This window comes from Thalassophryne amazonica, chromosome 8 (genome assembly GCF_902500255.1).
Source record: "Thalassophryne amazonica chromosome 8, fThaAma1.1, whole genome shotgun sequence".
NCBI lineage: Eukaryota > Metazoa > Chordata > Actinopteri > Batrachoidiformes > Batrachoididae > Thalassophryne > Thalassophryne amazonica.
In genome coordinates, this window is record NC_047110.1 from 1325801 (window position 1) to 1345749 (window position 19949).

The following is a 19949-nucleotide window of genomic DNA, read 5'->3' on the forward strand; positions in this document are numbered from 1 at the left end:
TGTGCTATGTACAAATCCTCCACTCACTCACCGTCCGGCAAACTTCAGTCTTTACCTGTTCCAATGAGACCATGGTCACATATTTCCCTCGACTTTTTTACAGGTCTTCCGCCCTCTAAGGGAAATATGGTAATACTTGATGTATACAAACAGAAAGAGTTAACCAGGAGTTGGAAAAGGGCCTACGAATCTCAGCACCCGGACATCTGGGCCTCTCAGTTAGTATGGATTGAACTTGTGCATAACTGCTTGCTGTCTGCATCCACAGGTTACTCCCCGTTTCATGTGTCACACAGATTTCAACCATCTTTGTTTCCCTCCACAGACTTGAACTCTCATGTGCCCTCTGCCTTGTCCCTCATCCTTCTCTGCCGACAAACCTGAGAGTGGGCCCGGTGGGCACTCCAGCATGCTTCATCTGCCTATAAAGTTGCAGCTGATAGGAAGAGGTCTTCAGCGCCTGCTTACACCCCTGGTCAGAAGGTGTGGCGCTCCATGCATCACCTGCCCATCTAAGGACTGCCCAGAAAGCTCACTCCAAGGTTCATTGGTCCATTCCCCATTGTCAAAGTAATTAATCCTGTTTCTGTCCATCTACTTTTGCCCAGGTCCATGAGAATTCACCCCACTTTCCACATCTGCCATGTGAAGCCTGTCCACACTAGTTCTTTGTCTGTCGCTATCTCTCTTGTCCGTGTCTCTTGATGCCTGGTGTCACAGTATGTTTGGGCCACACCCTGTTCTGGATCTTTCCACACACCTGTTTCTAATCTGCAGCTCATCACCTGGGTGTATTTAAGCTGCACTGGTTGCACGAGGTCCCTGCAAGATTGTTGCGCCTTGTGCCTTCCCTTCCAGCTCTGTGTTCTATGTTTCAAAGTCCGGCAACCACATTATGTTTCGACCACCTGCCTGTTTGTACCAACCACGCCTTACGCCTGATGTTTTGGATTTGTTTGCTCATGTTTGACTGCCTTGAATCCTTCAGTAAACATTTTTACTAACCAGAGCTACTCTGTTGAGTCCTGCAATTATGTCCAGACGTTTCTGTCTGTCAAACCTGACCCCCCCCCCCCCCCCCCCGACCTCACAGACCTGAAGGTCAAACTGCTGATATGTAGTATTGAGTAAATTATTTATTGATCTGATTATTTGTATGTTTTCTGGCCACCTGATCAGGCCCACCCTGCTCGTCCCGGGTTGGACCCCTGTCATGTACAGATCTCTCTTAATTTCTGGTGATAGAGACTCAACAAGGTGCTGGAAACCTTCCCGAGAGACTCTGACCCCTACTGACTTGATGACATCCTACATTTGCAACAAGTTACACCACCACAAGGAGAGATGGATCCATGCTTTCAAACTTTGGAATCCAGCCTCATCCAACCAGACAACTCACACTCATGCACAGAAAATGCACTTCATGACAGAGACTACAGCAGCCGCTGTCGAGACCAAAAGAAGAGGTGGCAAATTTATCACTTACAGTTAGAAAACTAATATTCACAATGTGTTAATCGCGAAACTATTTTCTTTTTATTTCTGCAGCAACACTGTTTGAACGCCAACAATCCAGCAACTGAAACAGAGCAGGTAGCTTGTTAGTTTTCCAAAGTTAGCTTCCTGGCACACACAGCCTACAGTCTCTCCAAAAAGTTCAGTTTTTGCCCCATGGGAGGGCGGAGCATCACACATACAGCACATTGGACATCACAGAGGCTTCCACAGCAATGAACAGGAATGTGGTCATCATGGCTACGCTGTGCGGAAACAAGGTGTAAGCGCCATGTGGCTGCATTTAGTTTAGTCCAATCTGTTGCTCTTTTCATACACTCAACAAAAATATAAACGCAACACTTTTGGTTTTGCTCCCATTTTGTATGAGATGAACTCAAAGATCTAAAACTTTTTCCACATACACAATATCACCGTTTCCCTCAAATACTGTTCACAAACCAGTCTAAATCTGTGATAGTGAGCACTTCTCCTTTGCTGAGATAATCCATCCCACCTCACAGGTGTACCATATCAAGATGCTGATTAGACACCATGATTAGTGCACAGGTGTGCCTTAGACTGTCCACAATAAAAGGCCACTCTGAAAGGTGCAGTTTTGTTTTATTGGGGGGGATACCAGTCAGTATCTGATGTGACCACCATTTGCCTCATGCAGTGCAACACATCTCCTTCGCATAGAGTTGATCAGGTTGTCAATTGTGGCCTGTGGAATGTTGGTCCACTCCTCTTCAATGGCTGTGCGAAGTTGCTGGATATTGGCAGGAACTGGTACACGCTGTCGTATACGCCGGTCCAGAGCATCCCAAACATGCTCAATGTGTTGTATGGCTGGGGGGCCTGGCTGCCTTTTTGTTTCTGTCTTTTGTTTTTCCTTCCAGGTGGCTTGCATTTGGGACTGAGTGGCTGTGTTGCTGAGGTTATCAGGACCTCACCCTGATCACCTGCGGCTCGTCAGGACTCACAGCTGTGGTGCATCTATATGGATTGGAACATGGTGGCATTTAAGACTGGAGTATACAGTGTGTATTTGCCAGAGACCCGACCTTGTGACCAGACGGGTGAGATCGTCGTCTCGGGAGCCATCTCATCATCAGTGGATGCAGAGAACGTCCAGGGTTTGATGCACGGTCTGTGAAAGAGGAGGGGGTGAGGTCTCACGCTCGTCAGCACACTTCCTGAGGTACGTTAGATTTTGTGACTAACGTTTATACAGTCAGTAAATGTGGTGTCCCTCACACCTTATTATATTGAGCTGTACGTTAGTCATGTATCGGCTTCCACTGCAGTGGAGTTTTGTGAACTGGATGTTCCATGCCTGCAGGTTGGGAAGCTGATTAGTAATTAAGCCAGGAAGTGTTTGCTGTTTATGTACACCTTTGAGTGGTCTCTCTGTGTGTAGAGTGTGGACTCACATAATGGTTCCTTCTTTCACAGACTCGGTTTGTTGCGGCCACCTGGGGGGTGTCGGCGGGGTCCTTGGGTCCGAACGGCTACTGGCTCCGGACCGTTAGCGCTGTTGGGAGTGCACCGTATCACCACCACGCCAGACCGCACATTCTTTTGTTGTTTTGTATCACATCACTGTTATGTATTAATTTCAGTTAGCCTTTGTACCGTGCTCTGCTTATTTCATACTGGGTCCTTCAAACGCTGGTCGGTTCTCCGAGCTGCGTCCGACACATAACACTAGTCTCTGGCCAAACATCACGGACCCAGCGGTAGCAGAGATGGTAATGCGCCGGGAAGGCGGCAGCAGGCGTTCAGTAGTTATCCGGATCAGTTGCGGGTGCTCTCCGCCCGGATGGTGCATGTTTGAGACCCATTGCTGAATACTGATTTGTGCTCTCTTGCAGCCGTGTTCCTGTGTTGTGCCTTATCCGTGGGTCGTGGTGGAGTGTGACTGGCGACGGCTTCGCGTCACGCTCCGACCGGATAAGAGGTTTAAACAGGAGCTGCAAGAGTGTGTCTGTAATGGGTGCACGCGCACGGCGGAGCTCTGTGGCACGGGTCGCTGAGCTTCCTGTGTTACAGTTGTAGCCCCGTTTCCCCAGATAAAGATAACTACTGCGTCTGTTGTATCAGCTCCGGCGTTATTTAGTTGAGCACATTTTGGTTGTGTGTTGCACACAGCTGCGCACGGAGATGCAGCTCGTTTGTTTTCTGTCACCAAAGGGGTTTTTTTCATTTTTAGCACTTTGGCTCCATCTTTTGGTGACTTAGTCACATTACCGTTAAGCTCTTAAGTTAGAACAGGTGTGTTCGATTTGTTTGAGCTTAACGGTATACGTCACTGATTTGTTTTGTGTTAGTTCATTTCGTGTGGGTGTTTTTTGAGTTGGTTTTTGTGTGGGATTTTTTTTTTTTTTCCACTGTTTGTGTCTGGGGTTGTGACCCTGCAGCCTGTCTAAGAAAAAAAAAAAAAAAAAAATGGACCCAAACAACTGTATGTTGGTCTGTTAGTCTTTCTTTTTATTTCTTTTTGTTTCACCTCCCCAGGGTTTGATGGGACGGTCCCCTGGGGGGTGATGGGGTGGTACTTGGGTTTTTTTTCTTTTTTTTTGTTTTTTTTTGTTATGCCCTCTCTTCTCCTCTGACTCCAGCCGGGTGAGCCGTAGTGTCGGCGTTGCTGGAGGGGTGCAGTTTGGTTGTGCTGGGCATTTCCCAGGTAGCCTCTGCACCCGGGAGGGGGGGGGGGGGTTTGGGGTATTTTCTTTTTCTTCCCTCTCTTCTCCTCTGGCTCCAGCCGGGTGAGCCGTAGTGTCGGCGTTGCTGGAGTGGTGCAGTTTGGTTATACTGGGCGTTTCCCGGGTAACCTCTGCACCTGGGGGGGGGGGGGGGGGTTTGATTCCCTGTTCCACCTCCGGCTTCAGCACGCCTTTGGCCGTCTGCCATCGGCGTGGCTGAGGTTTGGGGCAGTGGGATATACCCGCAGCTAGTGGCTGGTGTAGAAGTCGGAGGAGTGGCGCCGTTTTGTGCCGTTTGCCATAACCGCTGTTCCACTCCTCCCGGTTGGCTTCTGGGGTATAGTCACGGTTGGTGACACTGGACGTGCTTCCAGTTTCCACTGCGCCAAGGGGGTGGGGTTGGGGTCGTTTTGTTTGTATGTTTTTTTTTTTTTCTCTTCTTGTTTTTCCCCCCAGTTTCCGCCCTCAGGGTTTGACTGTGGTGTCCTCTGGGGGGGAAAGGGCTGTGGGTCCATCTAGCCATAGACGGCCGGGGCTGGGTCCGTTGGTCATGAGGGGAGGCGTCTCCTGGGGTTGACGAGTGGTCCTCTGGGAGGCGCTGGGAGTCCCCGTGGGTGACGTTGGATCCCAGAGGGACCTCGGCTGTGGTTATTACTCCTGGAGCTGGCAGGAAGTCCTCTGGGGGGTGTTGGTCCCTACATGTCGTTTGGGGGGGGGGGGGGGGGTTTAGCACTTTTATTTGTAAGCTTAAGTTTGGGGTTGTTCTTTTCTCCTCTTCCCGGGGTTTGATGGGACGGTCCCCTGGGGAGGGGGGGTGTTTTGGTTGTTTGTGTTTGTCTTTTTTGTTTTATGACTAATGACTGCACATGGTTGGATAAAGGCTAACCGCACAGGTTTAAGAACTCCTGGCCACACCTGTGCTAAGTGACTGACTGAAACAAAGGCAAGGATGCAGCCAGAGGAGAGGACATCAACCATTCTGTTGGAAGACGAATGCAGATGCGGTTTCCAGCCATGGTCCCTGGAGGGGGGTGTTTCTCCCGGGCCAGGTTTGTGTGGTCGCGGGGAGGCTTCCCGTGAGGGTGGGGTACTGTTGTATGGCTGGGGGGCCTGGCTGCCTTTTTGTTTCTGTCTTTTGTTTTTCCTTCCAGGTGGCTTGCATTTGGGACTGAGTGGCTGTGTTGCTGAGGTTATCAGGACCTCACCCTGATCACCTGTGGCTCGTCAGGACTCACAGCTGTGGTGCATCTATATGGATTGGAACATGGTGGCATTTAAGACTGGAGTATACAGTGTGTATTTGCCAGAGACCCGACCTTGTGACCAGACCGGTGAGATCGTCGTCTCGGGAGCCATCTCATCATCAGTGGATGCAGAGAACGTCCAGGGTTTGATGCACGGTCTGTGAAAGAGGAGGGGGTGAGGTCTCACGCTCGTCAGCACACTTCCTGAGGTACGTTAGATTTTGTGACTAACGTTTATACAGTCAGTAAATGTGGTGTCCCTCACACCTTATTATATTGAGCTGTACGTTAGTCATGTATCGGCTTCCACTGCAATGGAGTTTTGTGAACTGGATGTTCCATGCCTGCAGGTTGGGAAGCTGATTAGTAATTAAGCCAGGAAGTGTTTGCTGTTTATGTACACCTTTGAGTGGTCTCTCTGTGTGTAGAGTGTGGACTCACATAATGGTTCCTTCTTTCACAGACTCGGTTTGTTGCGGCCACCTGGGGGGTGTCGGCGGGGTCCTTGGGTCCGAACGGCTTCTGGCTCCGGACCGTTAGCGCTGCTGGGAGCGCACCGTATCACCACCACGCCAGACCGCACACTCTTTTGTTGTTTTGTATCACATCACTGTTATGTATTAAATTCAGTTAGCCTTTGTACCGTGCTCTGCTTATTTCATACTGGGTCCTTCAAACGCTGGTCGGTTCTCCGAGCTGCGTCCGACACATAACACAATGGGTGACATGTCCGGTGAGTATGCCGGCCATGCAAGAACTGGGACATTTTCAGCTTCCAAGAATTGTGTACAGATCCTTGCAACATGGGGCCGTGCATTATCCTGCTGCAACATGAGGTGATGTTCTTGGATGTATGGCACAACAATGGGCCTCAGGATCTCGTCACGGTATCTCTGTGCATTCAAAATGCCATCAATAAAATGCACCTGTGTTCTTCGTCCATAACAGATGCCTGCCCATACCATAACCCCACCGCCACCATGGGTCACTCGATCCACAACATTGACATCAGAAAACCGCTCACCCACACGATGCCACACACGCTGTCTGCCATCTGCCCTGAACAGTGTGAACCGGGATTCATCCGTGAAGAGAACACCTCTCCAACGTGCCAAACGCCAGCAAATGTGAGCATTTGCCCACTCAAGTCGGTTACAACGGTGAACTGGAGTCAGGTCGAGACCCCGATGAGGACGACGAGCATGCAGATGAGCTTCCCTGAGACGGTTTCTGACAGTTTGTGCAGAAATTCTTTGGTTATGCAAACCGATTGTTTCAGCAGCTGTCCGAGTGGCTGGTCTCAGACGATCTTGGAGGTGAACATGCTGGATGTGGAGGTCCTGGGCTGGTGTGGTTACACGTCGTCTGCGGTTGTGAGGCTGGTTGGATGTACTGCCAAATTCTCTGAAACGCCTTTGGAGACGGCTTATGGTAGAGAAATTAACATTCAATACACGAGCAACAGCTCTGGTTGACATTCCTGCTGTCAGCATGCCAGTTGCACGCTCCCTCAAATCTTGCGACATCTGTGGCATTGTGCTGTGTGATAAAACTGCACCTGACTGCACACGTGTTGCTATAAAGGCACCGTCACAATGAATTTGTTTTTGTTAATATGAAACATTTTCATTCCATCAACGTTCAAATCATATGTGATGCGCAAATGCCCCTCTGGCACGGTGCACGATGGATGGCTGCTTGGTAGTTTGTGTAATTGTTCTGAATGAAAACCAATGTGGGCACATTCTAATAGGTTTTCATTTATTCATTTTTATTTGTTTTGTGTTTTGCCGGTGAAACTTGAGCTGCAGAACAAACTCCAACACCGACTAAGAGAGGCGGAACAATGAACTCCAGTCCCGCGGAGCAGGACTGGAGTCCACCGGGCCCACTCGGGCAGCCAGGCGGTTGTCAGCAGCTGGCATAGAGACGCGGGGCCAGCCGGTGAAACTTCACAGCTGTGTGTACTGTGAGCAGCATGTTCTATGACCCGTGTCCCCGGGTTGCCCCCCTCCGCTGAGAGCTGTGTCACCCACTATCACGGTCACGTTTTTGTCAAAGGTGGTGAATTCCTCCACTCTGTCCCCTTCTTTGGAATCCTCCGTCTGACTGTTTCTTTCTTATTTCAGTGTGTGTGTGTGCTGCTCTGAGCCTCAGTGTTTATTTAACTACACACACACTCATTTGTTATTTTCCTTTCACAATGCAGCGAGCCGCGGTGTGGGGGAATGAAAACCGAGCCGCAGCTTTCATCTGTTCTGGTCTCTGCCTCTACAAATGCTTTAATTTTTACACAGACGACATAGAGACAATGAGGGACGTCAATGGTGCCGTCAGAACGACACAACCAAACCATCTGAAAACATTTGCATATTCAAATGGAGGCGTGGTCAGGGAGGAGTTTGATACATCTGCATGTGTGCTCAATTCCATGTTCAGTGGGATTTACAAACCAAACGTGCTTGGATCCATACGTACACACACTTTGATACATCTGAATATTTTTGTGCGTACGCCATGTTTGAGGAGGAAATCCACGCAAGTCTTTGTCCACGAGGCCTCTGGTGTCTTCATGTCCGTGGCTGAACTGTGAACTGTGTGTGTCTGTCAAACTTAAGGAGATGATACATATTTGGGGATTATTTTCTCCAAATTAATTCACATAATAACACATGCAAAAAAACAAAGGAGCAGCTGGCTGTGAACACACAGACAGCATGAAGAATGTCACTGTTCTTAGTGAAGTAGGAAGGAAAGCACAGTGATAGAACCCAGAGAGGGTATGCCAGGCCTACAGGCTCCTCTCCACAAGGACGGTCTTCAGGTCTTCAGGACGGTTGATGGTGAAGACCACATGAGACGTATCTGGTCTCTCTATGAGGGCAGCAACAGCCTGACCGAGGTCCAGGTGGTCCAGGTAGCCTGGTGCTAGCCGCTCTGGAGTGGCTACACCCGTGTTGATCTTCACCTTCCAGGACCAAGCAGTGACATCACAGCGACACGTGGTGGGAGGAAGAAACAAAGACAAGAACAGTCGTGAGTGATGGACAATGAAATTAAAAACATCTCCAGTTTACCTCCTACAAAGTGCTTCTATAACTGACTGAGGTCCAAACTCCTCACGGTTCTGATGTAGACATCAATCTGGATATCAAAGAAGCACATGAAACATTTCAAACAGTTGCACCTCGGTGTATCAGGTGTAACCCCTTTAACCCACAGCTCAGCTCCACAGACCCGCCCTGATGCCGGACCCCTGACAGTGGGCGTGTCACTATCCCCTGGGAGGGCAAAGCTTCCACCCAAACTAAAACTGTGATTATCAGGAGCAAGACTATGAAAAATGAACCAAATCATATGAATGCAAGATCAACCAGAGCATCGCATCATCGAGCGCAAACCTCCGCCAACACGAGTCTCCAATTCCACAGAATTTACCTTGGAAAAAATTTTCAAGGTCAAAGTCCTGTTAGAAGTGACTTTTCATGAGCTAAATTAGATGTGATCAAATGTCAACAGGATGTATTTAGTTCTTCTTCTTCTTCTTCTTCTTTTTCGTCTTTCGGCTGTTCCCGTTAGGGGGCGCCACAGCAGATCAATCGTTTCCATCTCACCCTGTCCTCTGTATCTTCCTCTGTCACACCAACCACCTGCATGTCCTCTCTCAGCACATCCATGAACCTCCTCTTTGGTCTCCCTCTTCTCCTCCTGCCTGGTGGCTCCATCCTCAGCATCCTTCTCCCTATATACCCTGGGTCCCTCCTCTGCACATGTCCAAACCATCTCAATCTCGCCTCTCTGACTTTGTCTCCAAACCGTCCCACCTGAGCTGTCCCTCTGATATGTTCATTCCTAATCTTGTTCATTCTTGTCACTCCCAAAGAGAATCTCAACATCTTCAGCTCTGCCACCTCCAGCTCTGCCTCCTGTCTTTTTGTTAGTGCCACTGTCTCCAAACCATACAACATAGCTGGTCTCACTACTGTTTTGTAAACTTTCCCCTTCACTCTTGCTGATATTCTTTGGTCACAAATCACTCCTGCCACCTTTCTCCACCCACTCCACCCTGCCTGCACTCTCTTCTTCACCTCTCTACCACACTCTCCATTACTTTGAACAGTTGACCCCAAATATTTAAACTCATCTACTTTCACCACTTCTACTCCTTGTAACTGCACTATTCCACTGGGCTCCCTCTCATTCACACACATGTACTCAGTCTTGCTTCTACTGACTTTCATTCCCCTTCTCTCCAAAGCATATCTCCACTTCTCCAGACTAGACTCAACTTGCTCTCTACTCTCACTACAGATCACAATGTCATCTGCAAACATCATAGTCCATGGGGACTCCTGTCTGATCTCCTCTGTCAACCTGTCCATCACCACTGCAAACAAGACAGGACTCAGAGCTGATCCTTGGTGTAATCCCACCTCCACCTTGAATGAGTCTGTCATTCCGACTGCGCATCTCACCGCTGTCACAGTATTCTTGTACATGTCCTGCACTACCCTAACATACTTCTCTGCCACTCCAGACTTCCTCATACAATGCCACAACTCTTCGCTTGGCACCCTGTCATAAGCTTTTTCTAAGTCCACAAACACACAATGTAACTCTTTCTGTCCTTCTCTGTACTTTCCAACAGTATTCTCAGAGCAAACATTGCATCTGTAGTGCTCTTTCTCGGCATGAAACCATATTGCTGCTCACAGATCTTCACCTGTTTTCTAAGCCTAGCTTCTACTACTCTTTCCCATAACTTCATGCTGTGGCTGATCAGCTTTATGCCTCTGTAGTTACAGCAGCTCTGCACATCACCCTTGTTCTTGAAAATAGGAACCGGCACACTTCGTCTCCACTCCTCAGGCATCCTCTCACTTTCCAATATTTTATTAAACAATCTGGTTAGAAACTCTACTGCCATCTCTCCTAGACATTTCCATGCCTCCATTGGAATGTCATCTGAACCAACTGCCTTTCCACTCCATCCTCTTCATAGCAGCCCTCACTTCTTCCTTGCTAATCTCTTTTACTTCCTGATTTACTCTCACCACATCATCCAGCCTTTTCTCTCGCTCATTTTCTTTATTCATTAACTCTTCAAAATATTCCCTCCACCTTCTCAGCACACACTCCTCACTTGTCAGCACATTACCATGTGCATCTTTACCACCCTAACCTGCTGCATATCCTTTCCAGCTCTGTCCCTTTGTCTGGCCAATCGGTACAAGTCCTTTTCGCCTTCCTTACTATTCAACTTCTTGTACAGCTCGCAATATGCCTTTTCCTTTGCTTTTGCCACTTCTCTTCTCGCCTTACGCCGCATCTCCTTGTACTCCTGTCTACTTTCTTCATCTCTCCGACTATCCCAAAACATTTTCGCCAACATCTTTGTCCTTATGCTTTCCTGGACCTCTTCATTCCACCACCAAGTCTCCTTATCTTCCTTCCACTGTCCAGATGTCATACCCAGTACTGTCCTAGCTGTCTCCCTCACCACATCTGCAGTACGTTTCCAGTTGTCCAAAATTGCTTCCCCTCCAACTAGTGCTTCTCTCACCTGCTCGCTAAATTTCACACAACAGTCTTCCTCCTTCAGCTTCCACCATCTGATCCTTTGTTGAGCTCTCACTCTCTTCTTCTTCTTTACCTCTAAAGTCATCCTACAAACAACCATCCTATGCTGTCTAGTGACACTCTCTCCTGCTACCACCTTACAGTCTGTGATTTCTTTTAGTTTGCATCTCCTATAAAGAATGTAGTCCACCTGTGTGCACCTTCCTCCACTCTTATATGTTACCCTGTGCTCCTCCCTTTTCTTAAAGTAGGTATTCACCACAGCCATTTCCATCCTTTTTGCAAAATCAACTACCATCTGTCCTTCCACATTCCTATCCTTGATACCATATCTACCCATTACTTCCTCATCACCTCTGTTCCCTTCACCAACATGCCCATTGAAGTCTGCTCCTATCACCACTCTTTCATGCTTAGGCACACTCTCCACCACCTCATCTAACACACTCCAGAAATCTTCTTTCTCCATCTCACAACCTACCTGTGGGGCATATGCACTGATGATATTCATCATCACCCCTTCAATTTCCAACTTCACACTCATCACCCTGTCAGACACTCACTTAACCTCCAACACACTTTTAACATACTCTTCCTTTAAAATGACCCCAACACCATTTCTCTTCCTGTCCTCACCATGGTACAACAACTTGTACCCACCGCCAATGCTCCTGCTCTTACTTCCCTTCCACTTGGTCTCTTGCACACACAATATGTCTACCTTTCTCCTCTCCATCATATCAGCCAGCTCTCTCCCTTTACCAGTCATACTACCAACATTCAAAGTCCCCACTCTCATTTCCACCGTTCTAGTTTTCTTCTTCTCCCGCCGTTCGTGGCAACGTTTTCCTCTTCTTCATCGTCTTCGCCCAGCAGTAGCCCAATTTCCACCGGCACCGTGTTGGGCAATAGCACCGGTGGCGGACGTTGTTAACCCGGGCCGCGACCGATCCGGTATGGGAATTTGATTCTGAGTCTGCATAGTTGGGTTGGCTTGTTTTACGCCGGATGCCCTTCCTGACGCAACCCTCATTTATCCAGGCTTGGGACGGGCACTCAGAATGTACTGGCTGCACACCCCATGTGGCTGAGTTAGGATGTATTTAGTTCATGGACTTAAAGGTTTTTTTGTGGTGTTGTCAGGTTTTTTCTTCAACTTTTTCAGTTTCTGAATTATTTTAAAGATCATTTTCATAGAACACTGGTTTTCTCATTTTGTTGTGCTTTTTGGCACTTGGTTTCCGACTGATAGCTGGAGGACAAACGGGCATAAAACTGGAACCTCTATCCAGTTTTGGTGGTGAAGGTAAATCCAGAAGAGAAAAATGACAGTGACTGAGGCACTTTTGATTGAGATATAATGCAAAATGTACATTAAATGGGCGTTTCGATATTAAATTCAAATGTCCACAAAATCCACAATCCAGATCAGATCCAGATCAAACTGTGTCAGTCGATAAAGGACACAGTCCTACATAACGCTCTCAAATATTAAATAAATTTGATCCTTTGTGTCAGAGTTATGAATTTTTGATTTTTTTTTTCAATGTTGAAGGATAGAGATTTCTTCCAATATTTTTCCTGACTTTGACCTTGAAAATTTAATCAGTTCTTGCCTATGAGGATATGAATCTTCTGTGAAAGCTTCATGATAAATAAATAAAAAAAAAAAATAAAAAAAAATCCAGAAATCACAATGTATGATTTTTAAATAATTAATTTGCATTTTATTGCATAAAATAAGTATTTGACCCCCAACCAACCAGCAATAATTCTGTCTCACACAGACCTGTTAATTTTTCTTTAAGAAGCCCTCTTATTCTGCACTCTTTACCTGTATTAATTGCACCTGTTTGAACTTGTTACCTGTATAAAAGACACCTGTTCACACACTCAATCACACTCCAACCTGTCCACCATAGCCAAGACCAAAGAGCTGTCTAAGAACATCAGGGACAAAACTGTAGACCTGCACAAGGCTGGGATGGACTACAGGACAACAGGCAAGCAGCTTGGTAGAAGACAACAACTGTTATGATTATTTATTAGAAAGTGGAAGAAATACAAGATGACTGTCAAGCTCCCTCCGTCTGGGATTTCATGCAAGATCTCACTTTGTGGGGTAAGGATGATTCTGAGAAAGCTCAGAACTACACAGGAGGACCTGGGCAATGACCTGAAGAGAGCTGGGACCACAGTCACAAAGATTACATTAGTAACACATGATGCTGTCAAGGTTTAAAGTCCTGCAGGGCAGCAAGGTCCCCCTGCTCAAGCCGGCACATGTCCAGGCCCGTTTGAAGTTCACCAGTGACCATCTGGATGATCCAGAGGAGGCATGGGAGAAGGTCATGTGGTCAGATGAGACCAGAATAGAGCTTTTTGGTATCAACTCCACTTACCATGTTTAGAGGATGAGACCAACCCTGTTGTGAAAGTGTCGTGACACAGACCCACAACAGGGGGCGGTAATGAACGGACAATGGATAAGCCAAAAAGTAACAATTTAATGTTGTGAATCGCACAACGAAGTACAGACAATAACAATATGGTGGAATGTCAATTATACACAAGGTGACATGTGGGCAGGCTCGAAGATAGAAGACGTCTGGCGAGAGAAGAGCCGGATCCCACACAGCTTCCACCACCAACGGATCTGAAGAACACCGGAGCTGCCAAGCCCTGCGCCCCAGGTGGCCACTGTCTTCAGCAGTCAGACCCGATACTGCTGGCAGAGAACAGAAACAGTATTGATGAGTGCGAGTTCGCACACTCAGTAATCCCACAGTCTGTGTTTAGTTAGGAGGGAGCACCTCCACCTCCAATCACACACTCGTGCAGCTCCTGTCTAACCACTTATCTGGTTGGGGTGTGAAGCAAAGCCGTCGCTGATCACACCAAACGCCACTCCTACAGATAAGGACACACCACAGGAAAACGGCTGCAAAAGAGTTCAGACTATTATTCACTTTTAAGTCAGCAGAGAAGTTACCTGAATGGTAGCTGATTTCTCGGCGGGGAGGTGGAGTTGCAGGCCGGCCTTTATGGTGGTGGTGATGTGAATGAGTGACAGCTGGTGCTGATTACGAGTGACAGCTGTCACTCCCGGTTGCTATGACGCCCTCTCATGCTTGTAGCCCGCACTTCAAGCAGGGCGCCATCTGGTGGTGGTGGGCCAGCAGTACCTCTTCAGCGGCCCACACAACAAACCCCAAGAAAACCATCCCAACCGTGAAGCATGGGGGTGGAAACATCATACTCTGGGGGTGCTCTTCTGCAAAGGGGACAGGATGACTGCACCGTATTGAAGGGAGGATGGATGGGGTCATGCATCAAACAACCTCTTTCCATCAGTAAGAGCATTGAAGATGGGCCATGGCTGGGTCTTCAGCATGACAATGACCCCAAACACACAGCCAGGGCAACTAAGGAGGGGCTCCGTAAGAAGCATTTCAAGGTCCTGGAGTGGCCTGGCCAGTCTGCAGACCTGAACTCAATAGAAAATCTTCGGAGGGAGCTGAAACCTGAAAGATCTGGAGAAGATCTGTATGGAGGAGTGGACCAAAATCCCTGCTGCAGTGTGTGCAGACCTGGTGAAAAACTACAGGAAACGTCTGACCTCTTTAATTGTAAACAAAGGCTACTGTACCAAATATTAACATTGATTTTCACAGGTGTTCAAATACTTATTTGCAGCAGTAACATACAAATAAATTATTTAAAAAAATCATACATTGTGATTTCCGTTTTTTTTTTTTTTTTTAGATTATGTCTCTCACAGTGGACATGCACCTAAAAACACTTCAGACCCCTCCATGATTTCTAAGTGGGAGAACTTGCAAAACTGCAGGGTGTTCAAATACTTATTTTCCTCACTGTATATGAAAAATTGAGGGTTCCTATCTGTTCACAAACAGACAAACAAACAGGGGAGAAAACAACGTCCGCCAAGGAAGTGGCCGTGCTGAGAGCTCCGCCTGAGCTGATTCACAGCAAACTCATTCATACATAAAGAGGTGGGGTGATGGGTCCCCGCTCGATCACAGAGCTCACACCGAACATGGAGCTTACTTTTGGAATTGGGCCCAGTCAGTGGGTATGCCTTTCGTCCAGCACATACTTATACTTGATATGTTTGGCTTTCTTTGGTGAAGGGCTGCTGTCAGAATCATTTCTCCTGCTGTCACACTCAAAACAACTAAACAGGGTGGTGGGTCAGCGCTTAGTGCGCTCTTTTCCAGTGCAGAAGGTTTGTGGTTCACTGCCAGTGCCACTCCATTTCTCCATGCAATGTGGAGTTGTATCAGGAAGGGCATCCGGCGTAAAACTTGTGCCAAATCAACATGCAGATCCACTTTGGATGTCCTGTGATGACTCCAAGTAAACCAGGGGAGCAGCTGAAGGGACTCACTACGTGTGTGTACATTTCTATATTGTAAATGTGTGAGAAACTGCGTGTGCTGCATGAAAGTGTGATTTGTGACAAAAATGCACGAGTCTCACACCAAGTGCATGAGAGGTGGCAGGAATAATGCACGCTTCTGATGTCTGAAGTCATTAGTTTAGTCTTGATCCAGTACAAATGCAAACCCAGACACTGATTCTTCACTCAGCCGGACCATCATGACCGCACAGCAGAGGAACCCGCCAGGACAGAACCGTGTTCTGTCATAACTCCAAACCTACGTCTCAGGTTTGGAGGAACAAAGTGCTTTGATTCCTCTGTAAGCAGGCTGAGGGTCACTAGACCACAGACGGTGGATGACCTGATCACAGATTTGTCTCACTGAGCGGGCCATCATAGCCTGTGAGACATCATCTGAATCCCCAGGACGCCACAACGAGTCTGTGGTCAGAATTCACAAACTGGGGACTTCTGTAGACCCGACAGCTCAGCAGAATTCTCCAGTATTTTTCCACATGGACATGGTCTATGTTAGGGGTGGGCAGCGAGGGCTGAGACACTGTAGGTTTTCCTTGCAACCATTCACCTCAGCAGGTGGGTTGCCGATAAGCTTCTCCCCTGAACATAAACACCTGATCGTCAATGAAATCACCTGCTGAGGTGACTGGTAGTCAAGAAAACCTGCAGTGTCTCGACCCTTCATGGCACATGATTGCCCACCCCTGGTCTATCTCCTTGGTAACACCTTTGCTATTAGAATATCATCTCCAGTAATGTATTTTGTAATGGATGTTGAAACCAGGATCCAGAAACTCTGAACCACCAACTTTTTACAAAGTCAAGGAGCATTGCTCCATTTTCACCATGCTGAGCAGAACCACGCGGCCCAATGCAGTCCACATAATCAGCCCTGTTCACAATGATCACCCTGAAATCACCCATGACTCAGAACGTCTCCTCTGGGGCGGTCCTCAAGCTGCATCAAGCTGTGAAAAAAAGTCTCCGTCACAGAGACGTCACTCACCACAGTAACCATGTAGACTGAGACAACAGACACACTGACTAACGGGGTAACATGCCCCTCCCTCAGTCTGCTCACCAATGGGGCAACCAGACCATAGGTTGGTGTGTCCACCCACAAATATCTGGCCACTTCCAGGTCTTTGCAGTGTCCAAACTCCCTCGACAGCAGCGAAAGCGGGTCGTTCTTAGTTAGAGAGAGGAAGGTTTTCCACCATCGCCTTCAGCGTGTGCCTGTTACCTTCTGATGGAAGGCAGCTGGAGAGCGACTCAATGAGAGCAAAGACAACAAATCTTTCACTTTCAGCTTCTCACCTTGTGGGGCATTTTTATGGCGGCTTAAGTGCTAATCCCGTTGCCCACCCCACAAATTAATATCATCATAATTAATGTGATGTAATTAATATGCAGTCTGGTTCCAAACTTTATTATGTCTTTTAATGTCAAAGTCATGAATTTTTTTTAAGTAGAGCTGGACCTAATGATTATTTTTAATTGAGTAATCTGTTTTTTTTTCACTTAAACAATTATTTTCATTACTTAATGATAATAAATTTACCAGAATTAAAATTTAAAAGCTTGTCATTTATATATTGACTGTAATCTGTCTTTTACATTCTGATATAAATCTCTCCATAATAAAATTCATGAAAGAGCTTGTTTCATTCAAGTAAAAGGAATGTCGAGCATTATGTAGCTTATCAGTCCAGTACTGTAGTGTTTTTGACCACAGGGTTAACAGGTTTTGTCTTCAATCTTCATGATCCTTTGTTCATGTGAATTGTGTGCTTCACATTCTGTGTACGTATACGGTGTATCCAGAAAGTATTCACAGTACTTCACTTTCTCCAAATTTTATGTTACAACCTTATTCCAAAATGGATGAAATTAATTTTTTACTCAAAATTCTACACACAATACCCCATAATGACAATGTGAAAGAAATCCCATGTGCATGACTATTCACAGTCTTTACCATGAAGCTCCAAATTGAGCTCAGGTGCCTCCTGTTTCCACTGATCATCCTTGAGATGTTTCTACAGCTTCACTGGAGTCCACCTGGGGTAAATTCAGTTGACTGGACATGATTTGGAAAGACACACACCTGTCTACATATAAGGTCCCACAGTTGACAGTTAGAGCACAAACCAAGCATGAAGTCAAAGGAATTGTCTGTAGACCTCAAAGCCAGGACTGTCTCAAGGCATAAATCTGGGGAAGGGAACAGAAACATTTCTGCTGCTTTGAAGGTCCCAATGAGCACAGTGGCTTCCATCATCTGTAAATTGAAGAAGTTCAGATCCACCAGGACTCTTCCTAGAGCTGGATGCCCGTCTAAACTGAGCGATTGGGGGAGAAGGACCTTAGTCAATGAGGTGACCAAGAACCCAATGGTCACTCTGTCAGAGCTCCAGCATTCCTCTGTGGAGAGAGAAGAACCTTCAAGAAGGACAACCACCTCTGCAGCAATCCACCAATCAGGCCTGTATGGTAGAGTGTCCAGACAAAAGCCACTCCTTAGTAAAAGGCACATGGCAGCCCACCTGGAGTTTGAGTAAAGGCACCTGAAGGACTCTCAGACCAGGAGAAGCAAAATTCTCTGGTCTGATGTGACAAAGATTGAACTCTGGCGTCATGTTTGGAGGAAACCAGGCACCATCCCTACAGTGAAGCATGGTGGTGGCAGCATCATGCTGTGGGGATGTTTTTCAGCAGCAGGAACTGGGAGACTAGTCAGGATTGAGGGAAAGATGAATGCAGCAATGTACAGAGACATCGTGGATGAAAACCTGCTCCAGAGCACTCTTGACCTCATACTGGGGCGACGGTTCATCTTTCAACAGGACAATGACCCTAAGCACACAGCCAAGATATCAAAGGAATGGTGTGTTGTGAGTAGAATGAATGTGTGAATACTTTCTGGATGCACTGTACACTGGGTTTCCAGACTTGGATGCCAACTGGTGATCAAAGGTAACAACTGGATGTTTTTGTCCTAGGTGTCTTGGGAGATGCTTGGGTATGGATGCAATGTCCAGCCCTTGTCCAGGAGTATGGTTCCACAGCCCCTGCTCTGCGTGGATATCAGCCAAACTATTTCTAGTTGGTATCTCTGAACCTCCTGCACAAACTCAGGCTGCCCCCCACCAAAAAAAAGAGGTAATGTTCCACATTCTCCAGTTCCATCTCGTTCTGTTCTGTCCCATCCCATAACGGAGTGTCAGTCCGTGTTGGCATTTGTCCCTGTCCACTGCCAAAACAACAGTGCACCAGAGCCTCTACGGACTCTCTGCAGGAGGTGAGCCCACATGGAGACAACCTTCTCTTTCAACAGATTATACTTACTTCTTAAATTGATCGTGTGCATGTTTTGGGTGTAGCATGAAATAAAGATTGTCATCTGTCATTCACGTTCAAAGCCACATCGACATTTAGATGGAGGACTCAAAAGGAAGGTTTTTTGATGAGCTAACAGACCCGTGTCAAAACCAGTGAGCAGCAGCATCCACCAAAGCTCCCTGAGGGAATGCAGTGAGACCAAGTTGTGTATCCCTGTGTCTGAATATTGTGCTGTCCAAGTAATTTAATTAATTAATTTAACTCAACTCATTTATATAGCACCAAATCACAACAAAGTTGGCTCAAGGGGCTTCACACAAGTAAGGTCTAACCTTACCTTAAGTAGATTAGGATTTTGCTGGTGTACAGCACAATCACTGTATATTCATTTTGTGAACTGTTTTTGTCAATTGTGTCTGTAACATGGTCTAACAGAGGGTCACCCCTTTGAGTCTGGTCTGCTTGAGGTTTCTTCTTCAAATCAGAGGGAGTTTTTTCTTACCACTGTCACCTGTGTTTTTGCTCTGGGGGTTGGTAAGTTAGATCAGATCTTTGCTCTTGCTTGCCTCTACTGGTGGTTGGCTCTCACTGCGGTATTGTATCACTTCCTGTTCCGGAGCACAGCGGTGTTTTTCTGTATCTGTTAGCTGTTTAATCTGCGCAGTTAGATTGATCTAGTTATCTAGATTACGATTTGTTTCCCAGTGTAATCTTTACGTGCCTTAACTAAAGCACTCCTTCTGCTGAATCACCTCTAAATTATTTACACATTATTCACTTTGCGTGTTTTTAGGAATACGCTAGCTTAGCGCAGCTACTAGCTCTTAGCCGGTTTAGCATGGCGGCTTCTCCTGTCTCTCCCGCACTTTTCTGCTCTGGGTGTGAAATGTTTAGTTTTTCCTCGGCCTCCTTTAGCAGTAATGGTACTTGTAATAAGTGTAGCTTATTCGTAGCTTTGGAGGCCAGGCTGGGCGAATTGGAGACTCGGCTCCGCACCGTGGAAAATTCTACAGCTAGCCAGGCCCCTGTAGTCGGTGCGGACCAAGGTAGCTTAGCCGCCGTTAGTTACCCCCTGGCAGATCCCGAGCAGCCGGGAAAGCAGGCTGACTGGGTGACTGTGAGGAGGAAGCATAGTTCTAAACAGAAGCCCTGTGTACA

At 47.1% G+C, this 19949-nt stretch overlaps 1 protein-coding gene across 1 annotated transcript in view; it reads right to left on the reverse strand.

The window, feature by feature from the left end:
* Positions 1 to 8171: 8171 nt before the first annotated feature.
* Positions 8172 to 19949, reverse strand: part of si:dkey-238o13.4 (uncharacterized protein LOC560780 homolog) — a 38315-nt gene continuing 26537 nt past the window's right edge. The window contains exon 6 of the mRNA XM_034175567.1: positions 8172 to 8414. Coding sequence (XP_034031458.1) covers positions 8238 to 8414 — 177 coding nt within the window. The 3' untranslated portion in view covers positions 8172 to 8237. The remainder of the gene's footprint in view (positions 8415 to 19949) is intronic.